General features: G+C 51.5%; 1 protein-coding gene across 4 annotated transcripts; it reads right to left on the bottom strand.

The window, feature by feature from the left end:
- Window positions 1–2,150: 2,150 nt before the first annotated feature.
- RNASET2 (ribonuclease T2) lies at window positions 2,151–25,070 on the bottom strand. 4 transcript variants are annotated; one of them, XM_067701552.1, is made up of 10 exons: window positions 24,932–25,070; window positions 24,602–24,769; window positions 21,583–21,643; window positions 18,340–18,395; window positions 16,983–17,040; window positions 13,516–13,589; window positions 9,391–9,504; window positions 5,735–5,777; window positions 4,273–4,344; window positions 2,151–3,329 (listed from the first exon to the last, which is right to left on the bottom strand). In XM_067701552.1, exons 2-10 carry the CDS (start codon window positions 24,676–24,678, stop codon window positions 3,138–3,140), a joined length of 747 nt encoding a protein of 248 aa, XP_067557653.1. In that variant the 5' UTR covers window positions 24,679–24,769; window positions 24,932–25,070; the 3' UTR covers window positions 2,151–3,137. The 4 variants fall into 4 exon arrangements, with proteins under 4 accessions (XP_067557653.1, XP_067557652.1, XP_067557651.1 ...); XM_067701551.1 differs by lacking the exons at window positions 24,602–24,769; window positions 24,932–25,070 and adding an exon at window positions 24,137–24,564 and having other exon boundaries at window positions 2,151–2,841; window positions 3,126–3,329; XM_067701550.1 differs by lacking the exons at window positions 24,602–24,769; window positions 24,932–25,070 and adding an exon at window positions 24,137–24,563.
- Between the last annotated feature and the right edge of the window lie 362 nt (window positions 25,071–25,432).

Below are 25,432 nucleotides of genomic sequence, written 5' to 3'. Positions count from 1 at the left end.
GGCCTGCAGACCAAGAAGATGGCAGAATAAGTCTCAAAATAACCATCTTATCGGGGTTTGGATGCCAGTTTCTTTGATAGCACAGAGAAGGGGAGGAAATGGGGAAGTAAAGTATAAAGGCGATAAGTTTTGCAAATATCCCGTGGAATGGCCAGCCCTGGGGAGAGAATGTGTTAATTTCTTCTTTATTGCAGCCATCCCCAGGTGGACAGGGTCCGGATGTTTCCCTGAACAAAGGCACTTTGATTTAACCTTCAGGCAGAGGGTCAGGGTTCCCTGAGGCAGGCCATTATGTGTAGATAGTATCCTTTTAGTGAACAAAAGCAGCTGAAAGCAAAGGTTCAAGTAAAAGAAACAGATCAAACATGTAGTCAGATTTGGTCCTTCCCTGTTACAGTTGGTGTCCTCGAATAAGAAAATTAAAACATTACAGAACTAACATTTAAAACTATAACCCTTGAAAACATTCCAGAGATAAAAGACATGAACCTACATATTTGAAAGGACCCACTGGGTACCAGGAGAGATTGAACCAGAATGATCGCTGAGACACATCCCAGCCAACCGGCCCCATGGAACCCACCTTCACAGCCCTTCTCAACCATCCCGCCCCTCTTCACCTTCTGCCCCCGGGGTTGGGCTGTTTGCTGCCTCCTTTGCCTCCAGAAGTTCATGCATATAGAGCTCACCCGAGGGCCCACCTGGCTGTAACTAGCTACTCCCATCTTGAACGTACACATTGTGAGAACAGACACATCTCAGGTGCTGCTGTCTCATCTTAGTCCTCGTGCATTATGACAAAGGCAAAAGTGACAAAGAATAACCTTAAACTTGTCTGAGAAACCCCTTCAGCCCTGGCCAAGTCAAGCCACTCAATTGCAGGGGTTTCACCTGTGTTGATTCTTCAAAGATTTCCTTCTTCATTTTCTTATGAGGCTAATAGGTCAGTGGAGAAACTAGACAAGGCACTGAGCAAGGTCTGCTCGAAAGGGTACAAAGGTGCACAGCCCGATGGGTCCTGCTTGTTTGCAGGTGTTGTGGGTGAATGTGTCCCCAAAAGATATGTCTGCATTCGAATCCCCTGTGAATGTGAACTTATTTGAAAATAGGGTCTCTGCAGATATAGTCAAGTTAGAATGAGTTTGTTAGGGTGGACCTTAGTCCATACGACTGTGTCCTTCTAAGAGAAAGAGGAGGGAGATTTGGATGCAGAGACACACACACACAGAGTAGCCATGTGAAAACACAGATGGATTGGAACAATGTGTCTATAAACCGAGGGTTGCCAGAAGCCACAAGAGACGGAGAAGGATCCTCCCCTGGGGCCTTCAGTGCGAGGCTGACACTTGGTCCCAGATGTCTGGCTTCCAGAAATGTGAGAGAAGCCATTTCTGTTGTTTCAAGATGCCCCGTTTGTGGCAATTTGCTATGGCAGCCCTAGGAAGACACAAAAAGCCTTGGAGACTCACCGGAATGGAAATAAAATTAGGATTTCCTCTGATGAGAAATTCACTGTTTAAAAAAAAACTTTACGCTATTAGAATCAATCCCACTTGCTTGTTAGCTAATAATAATTATACAACATGAAGAAGCAGGCTTTATTCCTAAGTGTCACCTTTCATAGTGATTCAATTTAATAGGTTAATTTTTTTAAAAATTATTGTTTATTTATTTTTGGCTGCATTGGGTCTTCGTTGCTGCGCACGAGCTTTCTCTAGTTGCAGCGAGCAGCGGCTACTCTTTGTTGCGGTGCGCGGGCTTCTCATTGTGGTGGCTTCTCTTGTTGCGGAGCAACAGGCTCAGCGGCCGTGGCTCACGGGCCCAGCCGCTCGGCAGCATGTGGGATCCTCGCGGACCGGGACACGAACCCGTGTCCCCTGCATCAGCAGGCGGGCTCTCTCTCAACCATTGCGCTACCAGGGAAGCCCCCAAGGTTATTTTTTAAAGATAGGATTATTTTGAAAATATGGTTGTTCTTAGGATTAAATAATATTTTTAAGTACTTAACATAACGCCTGGCACATAGTAAGTTCTAATTTGTTAAGTAAAAGAAACAGGGCAATATCAACCTGATTAAGACAGTGTTGGGCGTCACAGTTTAGGCCACACAGCTAAAAGCATTTTAAAAAAGGACAGAGACTGGGGAGAAATAATGTTAAAAGGTAGTTTTAATAAAGCACAGGAAGTCCACTTCACAGACCACTTTAGGTATCCTCACTTTACAGGTGAAATGCCATTCAGCAGGTAAGGACCATGCATGCAGCAGCCCACCTGAGCCTGGGACTCGCATCATCTCCGAGACAAGCCCTGTCACCGGCATCACTACCCAAGGATGCAGCCCGCCCCTGGGGCCACGTCAGCCCCAGCGCTCTAAGGCCTGATGCTGCCTTCCGACAGAAGGAAAGGAAAGCACATACAGACTGACCTACAGCATTTCTGGTCTGCAGGGAGGAGTACCCACTGACTGGGGGTGCTGGCTGGCACTCGGTCATGCACCCAGATTTCCTCTGGCGAGAAGAGAGAAGCCTGCAGCACCCCGCCTCCCCACCCCGCCCCCCCCCACAGAGCATCTCACCCTCAGAGGACACGCCCATGCCCACCCATGCCAGGTCACCGAGGGGGACGCTGGTGGGTGACCACGGAACAGGAGCCGGCAGCCCTGAGGTCGGAAGTGGAGACGCCCTCCTGTGCATCCCCTGCCGAGGCGGCCCGGGCTCCTGCTCGAGGGATGGTCCCAACGGCCCCCCAGGAGTATTCAGAGCGAGAAGGCAGCTCACTGAGAGGGACACAGGAGAGAGTTCTCCTGAATCGGTACCATCTGCCCAGATTTGTCTTCCAAGGCTGTCACAGAGATTGATAAAGGAGAGAAAAAGAAAACCATAAGCTTTACTGCAGTCACAAAGCAGCCAAGAGGCGGGGAACTTTCCTCCCTTTCAACGTACCCAATGTTCACCCCATCTTTACATGTACCATGAAAATCAACTCCCAGACACGGAGTGCAAAGCAAAACAAACAGAACAGGCTTAGGTAAAGAGGTTGTAAACAGGAGATTTCACTTCAGAGTTGCTTTTTAAAAAGCAGTGGTTTGTCAATTCCTCTTGCTTTTCAAAATAAAGACTATTTACAAAATGTGGGCATCAGTGATTGGTCTTGTTGAGTGCGGGGTAAAAGAGGACGCCGTCCTTGCAGATCTCCAGCCCCAGGCTCGCCGCCGGCCTCGCTTCCGGCCCTCGGGGCGCCGGCTCCCCGGGTTCCATGCAGTTTTGCAGCTGCAGGTCCTTGGAGAAGCACACCTCAATCTGCGCAAGGAGCTGCACCTCCTCGTCGCCCTGCAATGAGGAACAAAAGACGTCTTAGAATTCAGGTTGGATCATCATGACGGTTCTATGATCAGCGAGTTTTAGAACTTGAAGAAAAACAAAAGCGGTGGCTCTGGACCCAGGATCCATGTTCCAGGAGCAGGCCTAGCTCCAGCAGGGAAGTGGGGCTGGGGCCCAAGGCGGCACCTGGGGTCACCATCCAGCCACTCCCCTGCGCCAGGCTGGCGGCATGAGGGAAGGGACCCCACTTTCATCTTAGAAATTTACACATCAGTAACGGTGCGTGCAGACACAGCCAGACGCACCGCATCTGCATCACTGTCCCAGGAGAAGACACAGCTTTTTGTTGATAAGTAGGTAAACAGCACCCTATCGTTAAATGAATTTAAGACTTTATCAGCTGACAAAAGAAAGTACAATCCACCTATGAGTTGGACAGGTAACTACAACTGAAACGTCTAAGACTAACAATGCGAACACTGAGAAATGTTTACCTGCAAAATATACCCACGCTGCCTCGCCCCTACTGCACCACCCCTCCAGGACAGGAGCCTTGTTACGGGGAAGCTGCCAGGAAACAAGCCCCATCCTAGCACGGTGTCAACAGACAGTTTATTATTTCAAAGTGCACGCACACACACACACACACACGCGCGCGCGCGCGCACATGCGCCCATGCACACACACACGCGCGCGCGCGCGCGCCCATGCACACACACATGCGCGCGCGTATGCACACACACACACGCGCGCGCACGCACATGCGCCCATGCACACACACACACGCGCGCGCGCACGCGTGCACCCACGCACACACAGCACAAGCCCGTTTGCACACCCACACATATACCACTCTGTCCCGGGAACTTCACGGTGAGGACAAAGCTCTCAGAAGAACTGAACTGTCTTCTTGATGGGGACAGAAAGGATGACAGAACAGCACACGTCTGACCTGTTTTGGAAGACACTGGACTTTGGGCACGACTCCGTACACACTGACAAGGGCATCTTTAATATCTGAAATCTGAAATTAGATAAAGTGCATTAGAAATGAAACTTCAACAGAGAAAATGAACAGTTCCATTTTACTCAGAACGAGTGACACTGGTTTCTACTCTCACGAACGCAAACAACCGACAACAGCGTCATCCCCCTGAGCTCCCCTGGCTCACAGATAGAACTGGAAGATGCTGGTGAATGAACTGCCCCACCCCCCCCCATCCCCGAAGGAGACGAGGCTGCCCCCCTGGGCTCCCCGCTCCAGACCGGAATCCACACAAGCCGCTCTACAAGGGTCTCCGTTCTCCTTGCTGTCCTGATCCAGGGCCTAGAGGCCGCGTGCTTTTAAAAGCACAAACTCTCCTGCTAGGAGATCAGAGGTCAGGACCCTGCCTGTGCCGTGCATCACGCTACTTCAGACACCAAACCTCATGTCTCCAGTACAGAGGAGCTCAGAAAACATGTGCTGTCACTGTTGCTTTTGCTAGAATCGAAATCAGTTCTCTGAATGTCAAGTTCTGAGCAAGGATGTAAAAAATTCCCTTTGTGTACTTAAACGGGAGTCCAGATGAAACCAAGGGGCCGGCAAGCACACTGCCTCACGGCCTCCTGGCAGGATGGACAAAGGGCAGCTGACACTCCTGAAGGGCACTGTTCCCTCTGGTCCCTACTCTCCAGGGAGGGACGAAAACAGCAGATACAAAGAGCAAGACTCAAGTGCAGACTTAGCTCCACCGACTGTCACGAGACCAGAACGATGGTTCAGCATCCAGCCATGGCACCGAACTCAGAATTGCGAAAATCAGTGACTTTCAGGCTTTTATATATCTTGTATCGGGCTTTTTTACAGCCACACCTTCAGGCTTTTTTATATCTGCAAAGGGCCACAGAGCAGAGGCTTCACGCCTGCGGTCTGGCGGCCACCGATGCCAGGGGTGGCCTGGCTGAGCACAAACACAGCTGTGCTCACAGAGCGTCACCCTGGGTGGAAACAATGACCTTCTGTAGAGGCCACCAGCCAACAGGCTCTGCCATGCTTAAACTTCTAGTTTTCTCACGCAACAAAGCATAGTTACATCATAAAAACAAATTTTCACTTTCTTCCTCAAACTATTATAAAACGGTGGTTTCCAACTACATATTCTACCTGCGTCTTCAGAACCCGGAACACACTTCTCACCATGAAATCATCAATCTGCTTCAAAATCATGTTTAAGTAGCCTTTAGTTTACACTCAAAACACAGAGGAAAACAAGATTTAAATAAAACCTATTTAGAAACATAATAGGTCAGAGGGTCTGGTTTGGGTCGCTTTAAAACCTGAGTGTAGCTCACAGGCTGATGGGACACTTGAACGTGGCCAGGTGTCCCCAGTTAGCGGATACACATTTGATTAAGCTGAAAGCAAGACTTACCTGGTAGTAAGTAGACGGTGTTATCCCCAATTTTTGGAGCGTGCTAAAATTAAAAGTAAAAAAAAAAAATAACTATAATGAAGGTCCATTTTCCTTTCTTTGTTCCTACCATATTTCACAGTAAAAATGAAGACACTTAAAGGAAAGTGTGTACTTTCTATTACCTGGGGCAACAAATCTGTTGACAAGGGCAGCACATAAATGGTGCTCAGGCCGCCTGGACCTCCCCTTACCCTGGGCGCACGCGTGTCTGATCTGGGCCCCCCTTCCAGCACCGGAACCTCTCGGCAGCGGTCCGGATGGCTGCGACCAACTGGAGCTGCTATCACATAACCACGCATGTGCCACGCCTGTCCTAAACGATACTTAGCAATTGATTTGGGATTCTAGCCTTATCCTAACAACCTTGCGTTTGGTCAGATCTTTAAAATAGGTTCGATCCCCCCTACAGCCTGGAATCACTTCCTAAAGCACGTGGTTTTAACCAGCTCTAGTGAATGCTAATCATAGTATGATATGGTTAACTTACTAAATGATAGAGTACGGTGTAAAAATATTCTCAGGTTAAGTAATTCCAAAAATGCTCTGTATCCCCCATCACGGCTCTGGATCATCCCACCTGTGACCACGTGGAGAAGATGCAGGGACCCCAGGCGCTGACATCATCGGACAGGGGTCTGCCTGAGGGAAACAGGACTCCAGCCGGGCCCTGCCTCCGTCAGTCATGGTTTCTGGCAAAAGCATTAACGAGACACTTTCTCTAGAGACTGCACATCGGTGACCTATGGATTTTTGCTGTGTGGTCCTAGAACAAGCGGGAAGAGGTCCTTGAAGACACACACCCACTGCCCGTCCTTGTGCTGTCACTGTAGGATAAATGCCAGATTTCAAACACTTTATGCTCCCCAAATGCAAAACTTCTCAATGATTTTTAAGTATTTATTACCAGTTGCAGTGATATTTGGGATATATTGGGTTAAACGAAATACACTATAAAACCAATGTTTCTTTTTGCTCTTTTTAATCGGGCTACTAGAAAATTTAAAACCACGTATGTGGCTTGAGTTCTATTTCTTTGGGGTAACACTGCTCTAGAACCCTCCTGGGTTAAGACATCCAGGAAATACGGCAAAGAGAGAGAGAAATACTGGGGGAAACCTGGCATCTAGACCAGGATAGAGTACAATTCTTCCTAGCGAGTTGATTAGTTTGGCGTTAATCCCCTGGTCCATATCTGTGGGTAATCTGAGCGCTTCGGTTCAAGATAGTTCACATTTTTCCAGGTTTGCTACCTCTATATTATAAATTGAATTTAAAACTGCTACTTTATGATAATGTGACAGGCTTACGTTTGAGAAAAATACAATCTGTAGTAATGGTTTATAATTAGAGAAAAATAGAAGGGATGTTTAAGTTTTGACTCAATTTTAATTTTATGAGTACTAAGAGTTTAGGTTTTCCTTGGAGAAACTGGGAAAGAATAGGATTTCTCTGTGGTTGTTCTATATAGTTTTTTTTTTTTTTTTTTTTGCGGAACGCAGGCCTCTCACTGTTGTGGCCTCTCCCGCTGCGGAGCACAGGCTCCGGACGCGCAGGCTCAGCGGCCATGGCTCACGGGCCCAGCCGCTCCGCGGCATGTGGGATCTTCCCAGACCGGGGCACGAACCCGTGTCCCCTGCATCGGCAGGTGGACTCTCAACCACTGCGCCACCAGGGAAGCCCTCTACATAGTTTTTAACAGACATTGTATTCCCAGGAGTGCCTTTCACTCCGTGGGCCCCTGTGAATACACTCCAGTGATTCCAGAATTCAGCAGCTTTGCACCCGTGTGTATAAAGGTAAAGCCACCGGCATTCAAAAAGCGTTAGGCAGGAGGTCCTTAATAAATAGCTGCTGGATGAAGGGACGAATTATTCAGACATTTGACTTTAAAACTGTCAGCATGTCGGTTTATTCCCCTTTTCCTGTTTGATTCAGTAAAACCTGGGCTGCAAAAAGGAATGAAACTAGGTCATTTGTAGAGACATGGATAGACCTAGAGAGTGTCATACAGAGTGAAGTAAGTCAGAAAGAGAAAAACAAATGTTGTGTAATAACGCATATATATGTGGAATCTAGAAAAATGATACAGGTGATCTTAGCTGCAAAGCAGAAATAGAGACAGAGACGTAGAGAACAAATGTATGGACACCAAGGGGAAAGGGGTGGGGTGGGAGGAAGTGGGAGACTGGGATTGACACATATACACTACTGATACTCTGTATAGAATAGAAACTGATGGGAACACGCTGTATAGCACAGGGAACTCACCCGATGCACTGCGGTAACCTAAATGGGAGGGAAGTCCCAAAGGGAGGGGATACCTGTATGTGTAGGGCTGATTCATTTTGTCGTGCAGTGGGACTCACGCTGCTCATGAATTGGGACCGTGAGGTCCGTAGTGGGAAACAGAGGGCACCTTCCTTCCCTCAGGGGCTGGTGGGTGGGAAGCACCTGTGGCTCTCGTGCGCTGGGCGCTGCCCGACACGCCCTGGGCTGCCTCTCCCCAGGACCTCTGCAGTGGGGAAATGTGTTCACAGGGCCTGCTCTTCTGCTTCCAGCACGAAGCCCCTGCAGGACACCCAGGACGTGTACGAGGCCGCCATTTCTATCACATCCTTAGCGCGGGCACTCGGCCCTGCAGATCCAGAGCTGGAGGCGACCTCGGGCTCCGCGGGCGGCCCCCAGCACCTCACAGCAGCGAGCAGACCCAAGAAGGGAGGAGCTACACGACTGCACGACTGGCCCCCATCAGGAACTGGGGCGCTGAGCGCCTGACTTCGGGTGTGCCTTGTGGTTCCCCGTCTCCCCAAGGGCGCTCCCCTCCCGCCTCGGCCTGAGATCCTTCCCATCCAGATCCCAGCCGTCACTCCGCTCTGATCGCAGGGAGCGGGGCGGGGTGTGGGACGGGGACACGTCCCGTGGAGCCCCCAACGCTGGGACGTCGGGGCAGGTGCAAGGAACCGATGGGGGTGCCCTCGTCTCAAGGAGACGCAAAGGTTCTCCACAGGACTCGGGCACGCTCTGCCGGCCCAAGTGAGCTGTGTCACCTCCCCGCCACGGCTCTTACACTAGTTCCCCGTTTGTTCTGAGCGCCGAGATGAAGGAGAGGAAGAAACGCTGCCTATATGGCGGGCCGGCCTGCCCCAGCTCCCCGGGTCGAGCCTGGCTCTCAGCAGGGCCCTCGCTGGGTTTCCGAGTCCCCAGAGCTCACCCGGGGCCTGATCGTCGCTAGAGGTTCAAGGACCTCACCCCGAACCCCCTCCTGCTTGTCGCGGGGCACCAGAGCAAAGACCTAAGGATTCCGGGCGTGCGGGTCTTGATAATGCAACACGCTTCTATCAGGATCCACAGCTAAGAGGCGTGCCCCCGTCGGTCTTGCCCGCTTCAGGTTCAAGCACGTCTGATGAGCCCCCCGAGGCTCTCAGGCTGCTCTGAGTGGTCGGGGCCTGCAGGCATCTGGAAAGGCTCAGGGGAGGAGTGGCTGTTTCTCAGGGCCGACCCCACTGGACGCTTCCCCGGGTCCCCGGCAGCGGAGGCAGGGACGCTGCTCCGGGATTGGGGTGACTTGGGAGAGTGGGGCGAGGAAGGCAAGGCTACAGGACCAAGTCACCCACCTGTTCAGGGCAAGCTCCTTAGACAGATCCAGGCTTTTGCCGAAGTATTTCTTCTGGGAATTGAGGGCTTCCAGCTGGGCGGCACAGGTCCCGTGCTTCTCCCACTCATGCTTCCTGGAAGGATGTTTTTAAAAAAATCTCTGGTTAAAAAGTAATGAAACTATCTCCCAGTAAACCGTCTGCACGGGCTCCTCGGGCAGGGCATTCCCGGGCAGGCACGCTGCTGCTTTCACAAAGCGGGAAGGGTAAAGTTCCTCACCTCAACACGGGCAGCTGCTCAAAGCCCCCCACCCCCGCTCGGGACCGAGACCCCTGAACCCAGCACAAGCGCCACGAGCACTCATCACTGCTCTCCAGGCGTTCCTCTGCTCAGCTGCTCCAGTTCGCTTCGACAATTAACAACAAACCCAAGCTGAGAAAAAAGAGAACACCATGGTTCAGGCACCCACAGAATCACACGGCACTGGGCGTCCTCCCGGAAAGCCACGGCTTGCCAGCCAGGGGATTTCACAGGAGCGGCTAAACAGCCACTGGCACAGAAAAGGCAGGTTCACTGATCACCAGCACTGCCTGGGGCCAGTTCCGCCCTTGCTTACGGCGCAGACGTCCGTCTACACAGACACCTGTTCTGAAGCAGCAGGCCAGCCCAGTGTCTGCAAACAAGCAGCTGCCTGTATTCAAGAAAAACACTGCTATTGATCGTAACTCCTCACATCTTATCAACGATTAAAGCGCTACAGAATGTCTTCCCATTCTTCATTTGATTCTCACGACTCCGCAGAGTGAAACATTATTGCTGGTTTAGAAACGGGGAAGCCGAGGCTCAGAGGGGCTGGCTAGGAACCTGGCTTACCTGCCACCCGGCCAGGTAGCCCCTGACCTGCACCCGACCCCAGGCTCAGGGCCCTTCCCACTGCCTTGCGCTGCCATCCAATCAATTGCTGAACGTAATTTATACCCACTTTAGAATGATTGACAATTTGTCAGTTCAGATGTTAACCATGGTTAGCAGGGAAAAACAAAACGGCCGTCAGCTTTATCAGTGATTAATTCATGAAGAGCTCACAAAAAAAGTTCATGCAAGCATTCAAAAGGCACCCACATGCAGTCTCCCAGAAATACAATGTAAATGTGCGCTAATTCTTTGACAACATCACCCAGAGTGCCAATTCTAAGTGCTGCAATGGCTGTAAGTTACAAGTCTCTCAGACCTAAGAAAGCCATGAGGGAAAATAGAAGCAGATAAGTAATTAACTTCCTTCATCTGGAATAGCTTCCAGGGTGATGTATTTGATAACTTTCTAAATTCTATGAAGTAGGAAAAGGAGACTCTTTCCAGCTAACTGAACATGTAACTGAATTATGGGTGCCTCACTTTCTGTAGGACAGGGGCAGCAATTCTAGAACGCCCTGCAGGGGCTGTTGGAGAAGTGAGGGGTTGAAGCCCACAGAGCACGTCACACACGCCCAAACATTCCTAGCCTGCAATAACAGTCAAGATGTCCACTGCTGTTATTCTTGGAGCAAGTTGTTTTTAAATTTTATTTATTTATTTTTGGCTGCGTTGGGTCTTCGCTGCTGTGCGCGGGCTTCTCATTGCAGTGGCTTCTCTTGCTGTGGAGCACGGGCTCTAGGCACACGGGCTTCAGTAGTTGTGGCTCACGGGCTCAGCAGTTGTGGCTCGTGGGCTCTAGAGCACAGGCTCAGTAGTTGTGGCACATGGGCTTAGTTGCTCCGCGGCATGTGGGATCTTCCCAGACCAGGGATAGAACGTGTGTCCCCTGCATTGGCAGGTGGATTCTTAACCACTGCACCACCAGGTAAGTCCTTAGAGCAAGTTTTTTTTAATTAATTAATTTTAGTTTATTTATTTTTGGCTGTGTTGGGTCTTTGTTGCTGCGCGTGGGCTTTCTCTAGTTGTGGCGAGCGGGGGCTACTCTTTGCTGTGGTGCGCAGGCTTCTCACTGCGGTGGCTTCTCTTGTTGCAGAGCACAGGCTCTAGGCACACGGGCTCAGTAGTTGTGGCCCACAGGCTCAGTAGTTGTGGCTCGTGGGCTCTAGAGTGGAGGCTCAGTAGTTGTGGCTCACAGGCTTAGGTGCTCCACGGCATGTGGGATCTTCCCGGACCACGGCTCGAACCCGTGTCCCCTGCATTAGCAGGCAGATTCTTAACCACTGCGCCACCAGGGTAGTCTCCCTGGAGCAAGTTTAACTCAACAGACGTTAGAGATAAGAGGATGCTAAGGTCCTGATATTACTATCGTTCAAAACATCGAATCACGCATCTTTTGGAATCGGACACTCTCCATTTAACACGAAATTGTCTATCACCAATCAGACGCGACTATGGTGTGGCCCTCTCACCCCCAGCAGGCACTTGAGTGATGTCACGTCACCCTCCACCACGGCCTGGCCTGGCCTGTCTCAGGGATGAGAGGCAACGATTCCTGCTGAGGCCCAGGAACACCATCCACAGTGAGGCTGCATCGCCAACCAGGAATGACCAAACTCTCGCTCTTTTTCTTACAAGAATCAAAAAACCAACAAAAATCCTCCTTTGCAGAGGGCCGCGCACATAGTATTTTTCAGGATGGCTGACGGTGTTAATAGATTTAATCTTAGGGAATTACCTTGAGCACCAAGAGATACCAAGACCCTCTCCTTCGCATATACGAGTCTTAATTGAGATTGAAGAGAGCAGTTTTCGGACGTGAGCCTGCCCCTTAAGGACAGGAGAGGCCGGGGTGCCTCCATGGACGCTTTATCACCTGCACGCCAAGGCGACCTGGGCCACAGCTACCCAAGTGCAATAACCAGGGAGCCGGTACTGGCAGGGCCACGGGGGCCGAGTCCACATCCAAAGGCATAAATATTCACCCGAGTGCAATATTACCTTTTCCATTTAGAACAACAGTTTTTAAGTGTGTAATTTATCCTGAAAAGGTAAATCATTTTGCCTTTATTAGAACACAAAGTTGAATGTGTATTCTGCCCACACCATTGGATCAAATCTTGAAGGACTCAGCTCACGGGAGGCCATCTTTGTGTACGTTTAGTGATGGATTTTTAAGTCACTTGACAAAAATCTGATTGACTCTATCACGGAACATCCTAACAACTGGAACTATTCTCTTTTGCTCACTTAGTCAGCAAAGACTCTGCTCTGAAGTATACTGTGAAGTGCTATCTGAAATTTTTTCTATTGTTTTTCACATTCAACTCATCAAGGCCATAATCTACTTTGAAACTGCTTTCTAGAACACAGGCCGCACAGAGCCAGCACTGGAGACCTGGACCACTCGTCTCCCGAACTTTCAGGGGGGCTTCTCTCTTCCCGTGCAGGGGGCACGGCAGCCTCCAGACCCAGACCCGCGCATCCTAAAACACCTCTCCCTGCCACGCACCCTCGAGTGAACTCAAACCGAACACCAGTGAACCAGGGGGCTAGACGTCACTGTCACTCCATTTTGTTTCAAAAAGCTTTTCTCCAAATTTAACTCTTCCTGAAGCGTCTACACAAAAATATTTCAAAGTTAAATTAATCACTTGGGACAAAATCTGACTCATTGTCATGTGAGTTATAAATTGCCGCCCTGCAGTGAGGGAGAAAATGAAGAATTATCTTGGTTAATGCAATGTAAATAAAAGGAATGTCAACCTTATCTTCTCCAAAAGCAACCACTGGGAAGACCTCACCTTCTCTCTGCCCTGAGTCACAAGAGAGAAGTCATTGTCTTGTGAGGACGTCTTTTTTCTTATCAATTTCAGGACAACAGCACCATTTCTCTGAGGAACACTCTCTCCGGTCTGATTTGGGGCGATGGCATCTTAGATATGCAAGTATTTGGCTTAATTAAGCCTCAGGAGAGGAAGTTTTTAAAACGAAGTCATGAACGATCTAACAGATTAAAAAGCAAGTTTACAAAGTAAATTCTACCTGCCCTCATTTTTTTATCCGTTGAAGGCCAGCTCCACAAATGGCACAGCAGGTGAAAGGCCACTCCAGCTTCTGAGCCTTGGGAGACAGGTTCTACGTTACCTGTGCTCCCGTAGTTGCATCCGGAACAGCCCCGAAGCTCACACCTGTGCCTCAGGCTCGTGACGGCCCCCAGAACTCAGACTCACCACAAATGGAGGCTGCGGTTAGGAGACGAATGCAGCAGATCAGGCCAGTACATCCTCATGTCTGACAAAAGGTCCTGTGCAGAGTGACAGCAATGAGAATAAATCGAGGTAGGACCTAACAACTCAAAACCCAGAAGGCAAACCTGAGAAGCTAATACATAAACAGAACTGAGCTCTGCGGATTAATAACAGGTGAGTCCAGTGATTCTGGGCTTATTTGGCATGAAGTGTTTCTTAAGACACATCTAAACGTGAAATCTGGGTAAGCATGAAAGTGTATTTGAAAATACAAGCTCTGACAGGTGAATGGATAAACAAATTGTGTCCATCCAGATAATGGAATATTATTCAGCACTAAAAAAATTAGCTATCAAGCCATGAAAACACATGGAGGAACCTTAGCACGTATCACTGAGGTAGAGAAGCCAACCTGAAAAGGCTACCTGCCGTATGATTCCAACTACATGACGTTCTAGAAAAGGCAAAACAATGGCGACAGTGAAAGTCAGGGGTTGCCAGGGGTTGAGGCTGGGGAGGGATGAACAGGCTGAGCACAGGGGATTCTTAGGGCAGTGAAACTACTGTGTGTGATATCATAATGGTGGATACATGTCATTACACATTTGTCCAAACCCATAAAAACCACACAACACGAAGAGCGAACCTAACATAAACTATAAACTTTAGTCGGTAATAAAGTATTAACACTGGCTCATCACTTGTAACACGTGTACCTCACTAACGCAGACGTTTGGACTGGGGAACGCTGTACAGGGTAGGGGCATGGGGGGAAGTGTATGGGAACTCTGTCCTGTCCACTTAAATTTTCCGTTTTAGGTTTCTAAAACTGCTCTAAAAAAATAGTGTCTACTAATGAAATCGAACACAAAATACAAGTTCTCGCTCTCCCTAGAGAAGAGCTTGTCTGGGCTGGGCAGTCTTAGCCATACACTGGTCAGTCACCCTAAACTGAACAGCGTTCAAGTTTACTTTCCAATTCCCACACACCCACAAGGCCAGAAAAGGTTCCATTAAAAAAAGGTGTGTAACCAGGCCCAGGATGACCTCACCTTCTCAGTCCTGCCACCACTCCCGCCATGATGGGTCCTTCCCATCAACCCAGCAGCTATGAACCGATTTCACACACTGCCCCCGACCCCGCACGGCCGGACATCTCCCCGGATGCTGCCCTCCCCGACTGTCTCCATTCCCACCTACCCTCCGCCTGCCCCCATAGCCCTCGGGGGAGCAGGGCGACGATATAATTTATTGCCCAAACTAGGCTGCTTTTGTTTGGGACAGATGCTAGATTGGACGCTCTGCTACAAAGCAAGTAAAGCGGCACTGTTCTGAACGAAGGGCTGCTGCCCGTCACCTCCTGGCCTGGGCCCGCAAGCCCTCCATCCAAAGGGCCCCCCGCCTTCCCTTCAGGAACCCTGGCTACACTCCTGCGCGAAGCTCCCCTCTGGCTGCTTCTCTGCGTGGCCCTCGTCCCTCCTGCTCTAAACGCCGGGGCTACTGGAGGCTGGTCCCTGCCAGCTCCACACTACCCCATCCGCACTCACGCGTACGCCTTACTGACTGCGCTGATGCAGAAGTTCATCTCCAGCTCAGACCTCTCTCCTGACACACTGACCCTACCTGCATGCTTCCAGGGCACTTCAAACTCAGTGTGTCCACAGCTGACCCTCAATCCCATGCGCCAAGGCGCGGTCCCCTGGGCCGGGGAAGGAGGCTGACACCCCCCTAGTTAGACAAGCCCCCACCCGGAGTCGGTTCTGCCTGTGCTTCCTCCCCCTCCATCCCCACAGCCTCCGTCTATTCCAGGCTCCTGGCCTCTGGCAGGGACCCTGCAGAGCCTCCTCACTTAACAGGCAGGCAGCCGGGGCAACCACAGAAAAGCCACACTGGCTTCCTTCACTCTCCAGCTTGAATGCTTCCAACGACTTCCCTCTGGGTCTTCACGCAGACAAACGACCCTTAACCAGTACACAGGCTCTGTAGGACCTGGCCCTCAACACTGCCCCGGCCCACGGCTCACCCCCCAGCCACACTGGCTTCCCCCCAGTTTCTCAAAAGCTCCGTCCTACCCCGGGGCCTTTGCACATGCTCCTGCCCCAGCCTTCCTCTCCCATCTCCTGGTTAAGTCGGATTCCAGCCCTCTATCACCTCCTCAGGGGAGCCTGGCCCAGGTCCACCGTCCTAAGCTCTAAGTGCTCTCCCCCCAGGCACTCCGCTTGTCACTCTGTGATGTGTGTGCTGGCTCCCGGCTGCAGGCAAGGTGGCCAGAAACCTCGTCCTGCTCTGCTCCCCGTGTCCCCAGCCCCTGGCCCGGTGCCCGATACACTGCAGGCACGCAGAACATTGTTACGAGTAAATTAACCTGGATGCCGCTGCAGGATCACAAGACTCTAACCAGGAACATTAGCGGGAGTCGAAGTCAGTCCGGGAAGAGATAAGTATGTCTGAGGAAAGAGACCTCACCAGGCTTTGGGGCTCCGGCCTCTCAGGCCTCCAGGCTCACAGCACTGAAGGTCCTCATGAGAAGGAAAGAGGAGGAAACAATTCCATTTGGACTAGAACCTGTGATGGGTTTGGAACTCATTACCTTGTCCTCCTGGGGGCCACACAGTCCTGGAAAGGGTCCGTAATTCTACCCCATGTTTTCAGGGAGGCCTCAGTAGCCGCACAGGCCCTGCCCTGTGAATCCAGGTATAGTTACCTCGACAGCTGACTAGTCACACGAGGGGCTGTCAGCACCCTGTGCAGAGGCGAACACACGCGTGTGCACGTGTGCGCGTGTGGGTGTGTGCGCACGTGCGGAAGGAGCGTCTGCTACCAACTCTCCCAGTGCCAGGAGTCCCTCTGTACCACGAGCCTTTGTCCTAGAAAGGCCCACCGCTCCCTCGCTGCTCACGGGGCCCACTGAGAAACCCATCCTGCCCGCAGCCAGCAAGGACAGCCTGGGGGCCACGGTGCCTCTGCAAGCCAGGGCCGCGCACACATGCCTGAGCACAAGCCGAGCGGCCGGGAGTCCCGGAGCAGGGATGACGGGCCGCGGGCTGGGGCCAGGGTCACCTCACACAGTCACTGCGGCGCTTCGGGCCCAGGGCAGAGGAGGATTTAACTAAATGCAAATCGTATTTAACTTGTGGGACTATTTCAGATATCAGTAAATGCTGGTGAATACATCTTAAAGCATGACTTCGAGGGCACACTTAGAGGAGGAATGGATCTATTCGGAGATTGGGATTGACACGTACATGCTGCTCTATTTAAAACAGGTAACCGTAGCACACGGAACTCTGCTCAATATTACGTAACAACCTAAATGTGAAAAGAATTTGAAGAAGAGTAGACCCATGTGTATGTATAACCGAATCACTTTGCTGTACACCTGAAACTAACACAACATAGTTCATCAACTATACTCCAATATAAAATAGAAAGTAAAAAAAAGTTAATACCTTGATCTCTTCTGGATTAAAATGCCAGGATCGGTTACATCCTTCACTTTTATCAGGCCTTGAAATTACAATTGAACAAATAAAGAGAAATTAGTCTTGGTTGGGCTGGTTCCAAACGGCATGAGAAAACACCTGCGTTAAGGTCTGTAGAGAACGAAAGGGAGGTGACTTCTAACTGGGAATTCCTTCTGCCGCGTGAGTCATGCTCGGGCACAAGCAGTCACTATTGGAGTTTCTTTCAAAGTGGAAAGTCGTTCAAAACACCCAGGCACAATGCAAACCGGCCGACTTCCTAGCAGAGGAAGCACAGTAAACAAGCCGGTAGGGGGCGCCCCGGAGCCGGCCCGGCGGGGATTTCTGGCCGGGCTCTGAGTCTGCAAATGTCCCCTCATCAGCCACAGTGTGAGAAGAGCATGAGTTCCCGTCTCCTTAAAGGCGACGAGGATTAACGGGACAACACATGTATCGTGCTCAGAAGTGCCTGGTATGTTTCTTTCAGCACCGAGCACGTGTACCCTCCCGACCTGCGCATGTGACGCTGTCCTCACGTGTCTAATTCTGGACGTGTCAACTCTCAGCCTCCACCTGCAGCTGACATCATGAGGGACCAAACCTGCTTTCTCCAGGGTCGGCAGGCCAGCCCAGCACCCGAGACCAGCCCAGCTCCCACAGCGCTGGGTGCCGTCCCCCAGCTCAAGGACAGCCGAGGACGTGAGCAAAATCCCAGAAACCCAAAGATGGGATGAGGCCAGGTCCTCAGGCCCCGGTTTAATTTGCTTCCTGCTGACCCCTGTCCCTGAGGGACGAGCAGCCCAGCACAAGCCAGGATGTCCCTCCTCTCGGGGAGAAGGGGGACCAGGCCAATCCCTTTGGGCAAATTAGCACACGTAGTTTAACGTCACAAGTATACGCACATCCAACAAAAAAATAAACTAAACAAAATGCAGGCAAAACCAGAAAAATAAATTTGGGTGTCTGTGAAGTACGTATACGATACATACACATCATATATATATATGTAATATACACACATTTATTTATTTATTTTTTGTTATGCATTTACTTATTGGCCCCAAAAGAAAATAAGAAAATTAAGATTCAGTGATCTAAAATGTACCGAGAATCCTCAAATGCATATTTAAACTAGACTGTTACTGTTCTATCAAAACAGAACTCAAGTACGACAGAAGTAGGGTTATGTTAGAAAGACTAGAGATGTTCTTCAATAAGGATCTGGTCTATTGAGTAAACTCCTAACAGAAATCACAAGTATACACATCAGGATCAGACTCAAGCTAGATCTCCAGGTCAGCCAGCTTCTGAGGCCGCTGAAGTTTTAAACGCATGAAGTACTTGCCATAATCCGTGGATGGTCCAGTAATCTGGGGGGTCTTTGCAGTGGTCCTTAACTTCCTATGGAGAAAAGACAGAGAAGACAACTGGTTTGTTGTTTGTTAAATACACTTAACAACCTTCCTTTCTTCTGACAAATATCACTGAGATCCAATACACGACTAACACGAAATAAGTTCCGTGGTAATTTGCCATAAGCAGTATTCATGAGAATACCACGGCGGGGGCGGGGGGCGGCTGGATATTTCATTGGAAATGAGTGAACCAACGATTTGGAAAACAGAATTTAACAGCTACTTTTGTTCTTTTTACGTGCTTGAAAATTAAGTCAATCTGATAGATACACTCATACTTACCCATGAATAATTTTCTTGTCATACAATCAAAAATGAGAACAAGAGGCTGACGGTATCCTGCTAAACTCAAGTTTGTTCAGGCATCAGGCCCAAATACAACAGTGGAACAATAAGTATTGAAAATTTGGAGCCAAGAAAAATGCCAAGGTGAGAATAGGAGCATATCCTTAACATTAAAGATAAACTCTAGAGATAAAAATCTCAGTGTAACACGTTTTAGGGACCTCCAAATTGTTTAGCTAAAATGGGGTTTTTCCAAAACAATAATCACCTCAGCTATCAGGCAGTGGGTCAGAAGCCAGGCCCAGTAGCCCCGCAGTGAATAAGCAAATGAATAGTGCATGCCGGGCCTGGTGAGGAGTGCTGAGGCGTCCTGCCGATGCGCAAGGCCCTCCTGTTTGAATCACCTTTTGATGTAGCGAGGCTGCTGCTTTTTACAGCTGGTCTGGAAATGAGGGCAGGCCTGGTTTAGGTGCCTGAAATGTCTGATGTGAGACTACAGAACAAGGGGGCAGAGGGCGGGAGGACAAAGTGTGGGATCAGAGCGAGAGGTCGTGGACTTCATCTCATCCCCAAGGAAACCACACGCAAAGCAGGCGGGCCCTCTCCCACAGTGCGAGGCTGGGGACGGGCAGACAGGCCCCAGCGGGGATCTTCCACCTCAGCTCTACACCCAGCGTCTCAGATGAGCCTCTACGGGGGGAACTGAGGTCAAGGTGCCGCTTCCTTTCCCGCGTCAGCAAGCATTCGTGAGGGGCCGTGCTGAGCGCTGAGGACAGACCTGTCCCTGCACCTGTGACGCGTACATCGCTCACAGGGGCAGGAGCCCAGAGACGGCCCTGTCCCCAGGATGACACTTGACTGGGATAGCAGGACCCTTGTCATGGCCGCCCTGGATCGAAATGAATCCCCTAAGAATGATATTTTGCTAGTAATTGATTTTTTTCATCTCATTTCTGAAGCCTCAAGGCAGGAATGCACTTCCATGTATATTTAGTCAGCACACAGGAACACCCACAAGTTTCGTCCCAGGCCCTGAAGGCAAATCTCCCAGTGTTACCCAGGGTAGGAGCTCCACACACAGGTCCTTCCTGAAGGAACCCACGGCTCCCATGCGTCCTCACTACATAGGAGTGAGAGCCAGATTCCCAACAAAACTGAAAACAGCTTACAGGCAACTCCATTCTGCCCACCGCCAACTGTCCTCCCTACCCTGGAGCAAAGAACCAGCACCAGAGGGAGAAAGACACAGGAAGTTGTAAAGTTTGGGAAACTAAAACCAGAGCAGTCTAATACAGTAAGAGATCCCCTGTCAGAAATGAGTTTCCAGGGGCAGCGTGGTGGCTGCCAGGGGCGGGGCTGGGGAAACGGGGAGAGAAAACCTCCAGTTATAAGGTGAAAAAGCCTGGGGATCTAACGAACAGCATGGTGATCACAGCGAATAATGCTGTTTCACGCACTTGAATGCTACAAAGAGAGCAGACCTCAATGTTCTCACCACAAGAAAGATGTGGCGGCCGTGATGGGCGTGTGGTAGCTAACGCTATGGTGGTGAGGGCTTTGCCATTTACACGTCTCCGCCTCCCAGCACTTAAGAAAAGGCCTCAAAATTGAGAATTTTCAAGTCAAAATTTCAGAAACACTGTCAAAAAAATTAGGGCCAGCTGAGCAATATGATGAAACGACTTTAGAGTCGTGGCACCAAGACCAGGATCGGCGTGACAACTGCCCCCAAGATGGACGGGGGGTGGACACGGCCCGCAGGCAGCAGGAGGGGCGCCAGCTGGCTGCTCTCGGGATAGAGCCTCTGCAACACGCTCTACAAGGACAAGGGCACCAGGCGAGGCAGGGCCAGACGGAGGCCACCCTGAAGGAGGGAAGGCTCCACCTGTGCCGAGCGGAGCAAAGGAGGCCGGCAAGGCTCCGGCGGAGACATTTTAACGAGACTTGAGATAGTGGACGGAGGGGACAGGTCAAGGCCTGTCCCCGGAGGGCGTGCTGAAGTCCTAACCCCAGGGCCTTCTGAAGGTGACTTTATCTGGAACAGGGTCTCTGCAGGTGTCATCAAGTTAAGAGGAGGTCAGACTGGATGAGGGTGGGCCCTCAGTGCAACCCCTGGGGTTCCTATAAGAAACAGACACGCGGGGGCTTCCCTGGTGGCGCAGTGGTTGAGAATCTGCCTGCCAATGCAGGGGACACAGGTTTGGGCCCTGGTCTGGGAAGATCCCACATGCCACGGAGCTACTAGGCCCGTGAGCCACAACTACTGAGCCTGTGCGTCTGGAGCCCGTGCTCCACAACAAGAGAGGCCGCGATAGTGAGAGGCCCGCGCACCGCGATGAAGAGTGGCCCCCGCTTGCCACAATTAGAGAAAGCCCTCGCACAGAAACGAGGAGCCAACACAGCCATAAATAAATTAATTAATTAATTAAAAAAAAAAGGCACGGAAAAATAAAAAAAGAAACAGACATACGGATGGAGACCACGGTGTGGAGGCAGGGCAGAGGCTGTGCCTACAAGCCAAGGAGCGCCGGCACCGCCACAAGCCAGGCAGAGGCCTGGAGCACTTCTCCCTCGAAACTTCCAGAAGGGGCCTCTGCCGCACCTTGGTTTCAGACTTCTGACCCCCAGAACTGGGAGGATACATTCGTGATGCCTGAGCCAGCCCCCGCCGTCTGTGGGCCTGTGTCACCACCCCCAGAACCTCGTGCAAGGCCCTCCCCGAGGGATGGTCTCCGGCCAGGAAGGCGCCGCCTCGTGAGGCAGGACAGGCCGGGAGGTTCGGTCAGCAAGAGGCGCTCGGCGAGAAAACTTGCTGGGCAACCTCCTCTTCACCGGGGGCGGGGGCAGGGGGGTCACTGGTCAGAGGGGCCGGTCGAGGCAGAACTCACCTTGCACACTGTCGCAGGCCAGTGGTGAACCATAATTAGTTTATGCCACTCATGGCTGTCACTGTTAAAAGACAAGGGACGTATTTTTCAGGAGCTTTTTAAAAAGTTACAGAAAGGTCAATTCATCCATCCATTCACTCCAGCGTTCATTCGGGGAACACGGGGCGCCCGCCACAGGCCCGGCACTGCAGCTGTGCACGCGGCCCTGACACGGCTGGCGGACCGGGTCCCTACCGTCCCGCAGCGCACCTGCCACCTGCCAGCGAGGGGGACGACGGCTGTGCCGACTGAGGACGCGCGGGACGCACGGCGCCAAGGGCCAAGGGCTGTGACTAAGGAGGACGGCAGGCCTGCCAGGTGGGGAGAGGGTGAAGATTCTGGATGAGGCAGCTGGGGGGGCCCCCGCTGAAGGGGAGCAGAGAGCGGCAGGGAGGGAATGAACCAGAAGGCGCCCTTCCCCTCAGGTGTTCACGCGGTGCAGACACAGACCCCTTACCCCTCGGCAGCATTTGTGAGACCCAGAAGCCTGAAAACAGAATGGTTTTCGTAGCTCACGGCCACAGAACAGCACTAGGGTGGCACGCGAGGCTGCTGTCACCACCCCACCCGCCGGGAAGCTTTACTCGTTCTCTGCAGGATGGGTGACGTCTGATCCTAGGGGCTCCTTCCCACGTCCCCGTGAAACCCACCCGTCCCTCCCTGAGACTCCATGAGGGGTCGTGGAGTAGCATTCACACGGGGACCCTCCCTCCCACCAGGTGTGCAAGGCTTAGCACACACAGAGACAGAGGCAGAAAGGCCAGCTTGTGAAAAAACTCGCTGTACAGACGGAAAACAGCAGCAGCAACAGGGGATACAACTCGAGCAGACACGTAATTCAGGATTAATGCATTTTTAGAAGCAAAGACTCAACAGCAAAACAGTATTAAGTTGTTACACATTAGTTTTGTAAATAGTTGAGTACTGCTGAATAAGTAGAGAATTCACGATATTTCGAAACTTTTTTCAGTCTGAACTAATGAGCAAGTGCTCAGTACAAGAGAAAAGAGAACTGCAGCATGAGCATTAGAGCTGGGAGAAGCATTAGAAGAGGGTTTTTTTGTTTTTTTGTTTTTCTGGATACGAAAACCTTATTTCACATAGGTGGAAACTGAGGCCGGAAGGTCAGGCAGAGGCCGGGAAAACTAGACCAGCAGGATGCAGTTTTCAATAAAACTACCAAGACTCACAACGTCTGTCACACAATAACCACCTACGACCCAGAGAGAAACATCCTCCCAAGGCAGCGGAGATGCTGACTGTGCTGTAAAGAGAAAGGCCCACTAAGCAGAGAAAGAGGACCTGGGAAAACACCCGCTGACCCGTGAGGCCCTCAGGGTCTGAATCACCCGCACGTTCTCGCCAATTGTATCTGTGGCATGCATCGCGAGAATCAGCTGGAGGTGACCACATACTACACGTACCACAGCCTAACGTCTTCGCTGACATGTACTGATTACTATCGGGCAGGCATGGTTCTAAGCACATTCTGTACTTTAACTGATGTCTCCTGGCACCAAGGCTAGGAGGCAGGTGCTGTTACTCTCTCGGCTTTAGGATGAACGACCTTGATGGAGAGCTCCAAGGTCCTACAGCTGGATATGAGCCAGCAGTTCATACTCAACCCGTGCACCGCACTACGTCTCCGATGATACACTCTTAACTTGACAGCAAAACTTGACAGCAACAATTAGTTAATTAATGGAGCTCTTTTTCAGAAAATACACTTCCTGGGAAAACTGAAATTTAATGGTACTTTTTAAAGTGATAAAACAGCAACGGCGGTTCACTAAAAAAGAAAAACAATGTACACTCCCACCAACAGTGCAAGAGGGTTCCCTTTTCTCCACACAGCCACTATGGAGAACAGTATGAACTGCCCTTAAAAAACTAAAAGTAGAACTACCATATGATCCAGCAATCCCACTACTGGGCATATACCCTGAGAAAACCATTAATTCAAAAAGACACACACACCCCGATGTTCACTGCAGCATTATTTACAATAGCCAGGACATGGAAGCAACCTAAATGTCCATCAACAAACAAATGGATAAAGAAGATGTGGTACATATATACAATGGAATATTACTCAGCCATAAAAAGGAACGCAGTGGGGTCATTTGTAGAGATGTGGATGGATCTAGAGACTCATACAGAGTGAAGTTAAGTCAGAAAGAGAAAAACAAATACTGTATATTAATGCATATATGTGGAATCTAGAAAAATGGTACAGATGAAGCTATTTGCAAAGGAGAAATAGAGACACAGATGCAAAGAACAAACGTATGGACACCAAGGGGGGAAAGAAGAGGGTGGGATGAATTGGGGGACTGGCATTAACATATATACACTACTATGTATAAAACAGATAACTAATGAGAACCTGCTGTAGAGCACAGGGAACTCTACTCAATGTTCTGCGCTGACCTAGATGGGTGGGATGGGGGGTGGGGTGGGATGGGGGGTGGGGTGGGAGGGAGGTCCAAGAGGGAGGGGATGTGTGTATACATACAGCTGATTCACTTCTTCGTCGTACAGCAGAAACCAACGCAACGTTGTAAAGCAGCTATACGCCAATTTTTTAAAAAAAGAAAACTGACCTTTTCCCAGGCCTGCGAAGTAAGTATGAAATCCTTCTGTTAACTGAAGCATTACCCAAATAAAACAGAAGAAAATTAAAATCTGGTTCTCAAATCTCGGTCTCCACTACATTAGTAAAATGAGACTCCTCTCCCAGACAGCCTGTTTACCCCTTACACTGTCAGCTGCAACAGAAAGGATGGAAAGAGGTAACGAGAGGGAGCGGAGGAAGGGCGAGAGAAAGAAACCTGGAAAGAGGAACCACGACCACCTCACCAGGATACCGGACCCTGGACGGAAAGCGTGCGCGCCAGGCCTCCGGGAGACGCTCGGTGGCTCCGGGCACCCGTGTCCCCCTGCAGGCCCTCCCGCCCCCCCGGGCCCCTCCGCAGCTCACCTCCTCCAGAGCCCGCGTGCGCCGCCCAGGCAGCACAGCGCCAGGCACAGGGCGCCCAGGCGGGCCGCGGGCTTCATCGGCCGAACCCGGCGGAGGACCCCGCAGGGGTACCAAGGCGCGGCCTTCCGAGGGCTCGAGGCCTTGTCCAGCGCCAGGCCCTGCGCTTCCCTAAAAAGGGGCAGATTTCCTTAAGCCGACCGTGCACCGGGCCGGCGGCCACCGAACAGCGCGGCCAACCCCAGCCCACGGCCGAGGACGCGGCGGGCCCCCGAGAGGCGCCGGAACCCCGCCCGCCGACCACCGGGAGCCCCAGGGGCCCCGCCACCTCACCGGGACCTCCAGGCGCACAGCAGTCCCAGCCCGCGCGCACCGCGACACTCGCCGAGACCCTCGCCCGGATCCCGCGGCCCAAGCCGAGCCCTGCTTGTTTCCGCCCCGGGCGCCTGACCTCACGCCCCCAGCCCGGGCCCAGCCCACAGCCTCGGACTCGCCCAGGGCGCCCCAACGCCACGCCCCTGTGCGACGGACGCGCGCCCGGCTGGCGAACACGCCACGTGAGGCCCCGACGCCACGCCCCATCTGGAGGACACGCCCCTTGTGGTGGACGCGCCCCTTGTGGAGGACGCGCCCCCATCGAGAGGACAAGCCCCCGGCCCAGGTCAGTCCTTCTGCCCCTTCGCCTCTTTGACGCGGCTTCCCCTTCGGTCTAGTTCCCGACCGCCTTTGGCCTGGACCCGTGAAGTCGACTTTAAAGCCACCTTCTCTGATGTCCTCGGTGCCGCGGCCCCTCCTCCCGGCGTTGAGCTGCCCGGGAGCCGGTGCGGTCAGGGC

The sequence above is a fragment of the Pseudorca crassidens genome, chromosome 13 (genome assembly GCF_039906515.1).
Source record: "Pseudorca crassidens isolate mPseCra1 chromosome 13, mPseCra1.hap1, whole genome shotgun sequence".
Taxonomy (NCBI): Eukaryota; Metazoa; Chordata; class Mammalia; order Artiodactyla; family Delphinidae; genus Pseudorca; species Pseudorca crassidens.
This window is presented reverse-complemented; position numbering and strand designations above follow the sequence as displayed.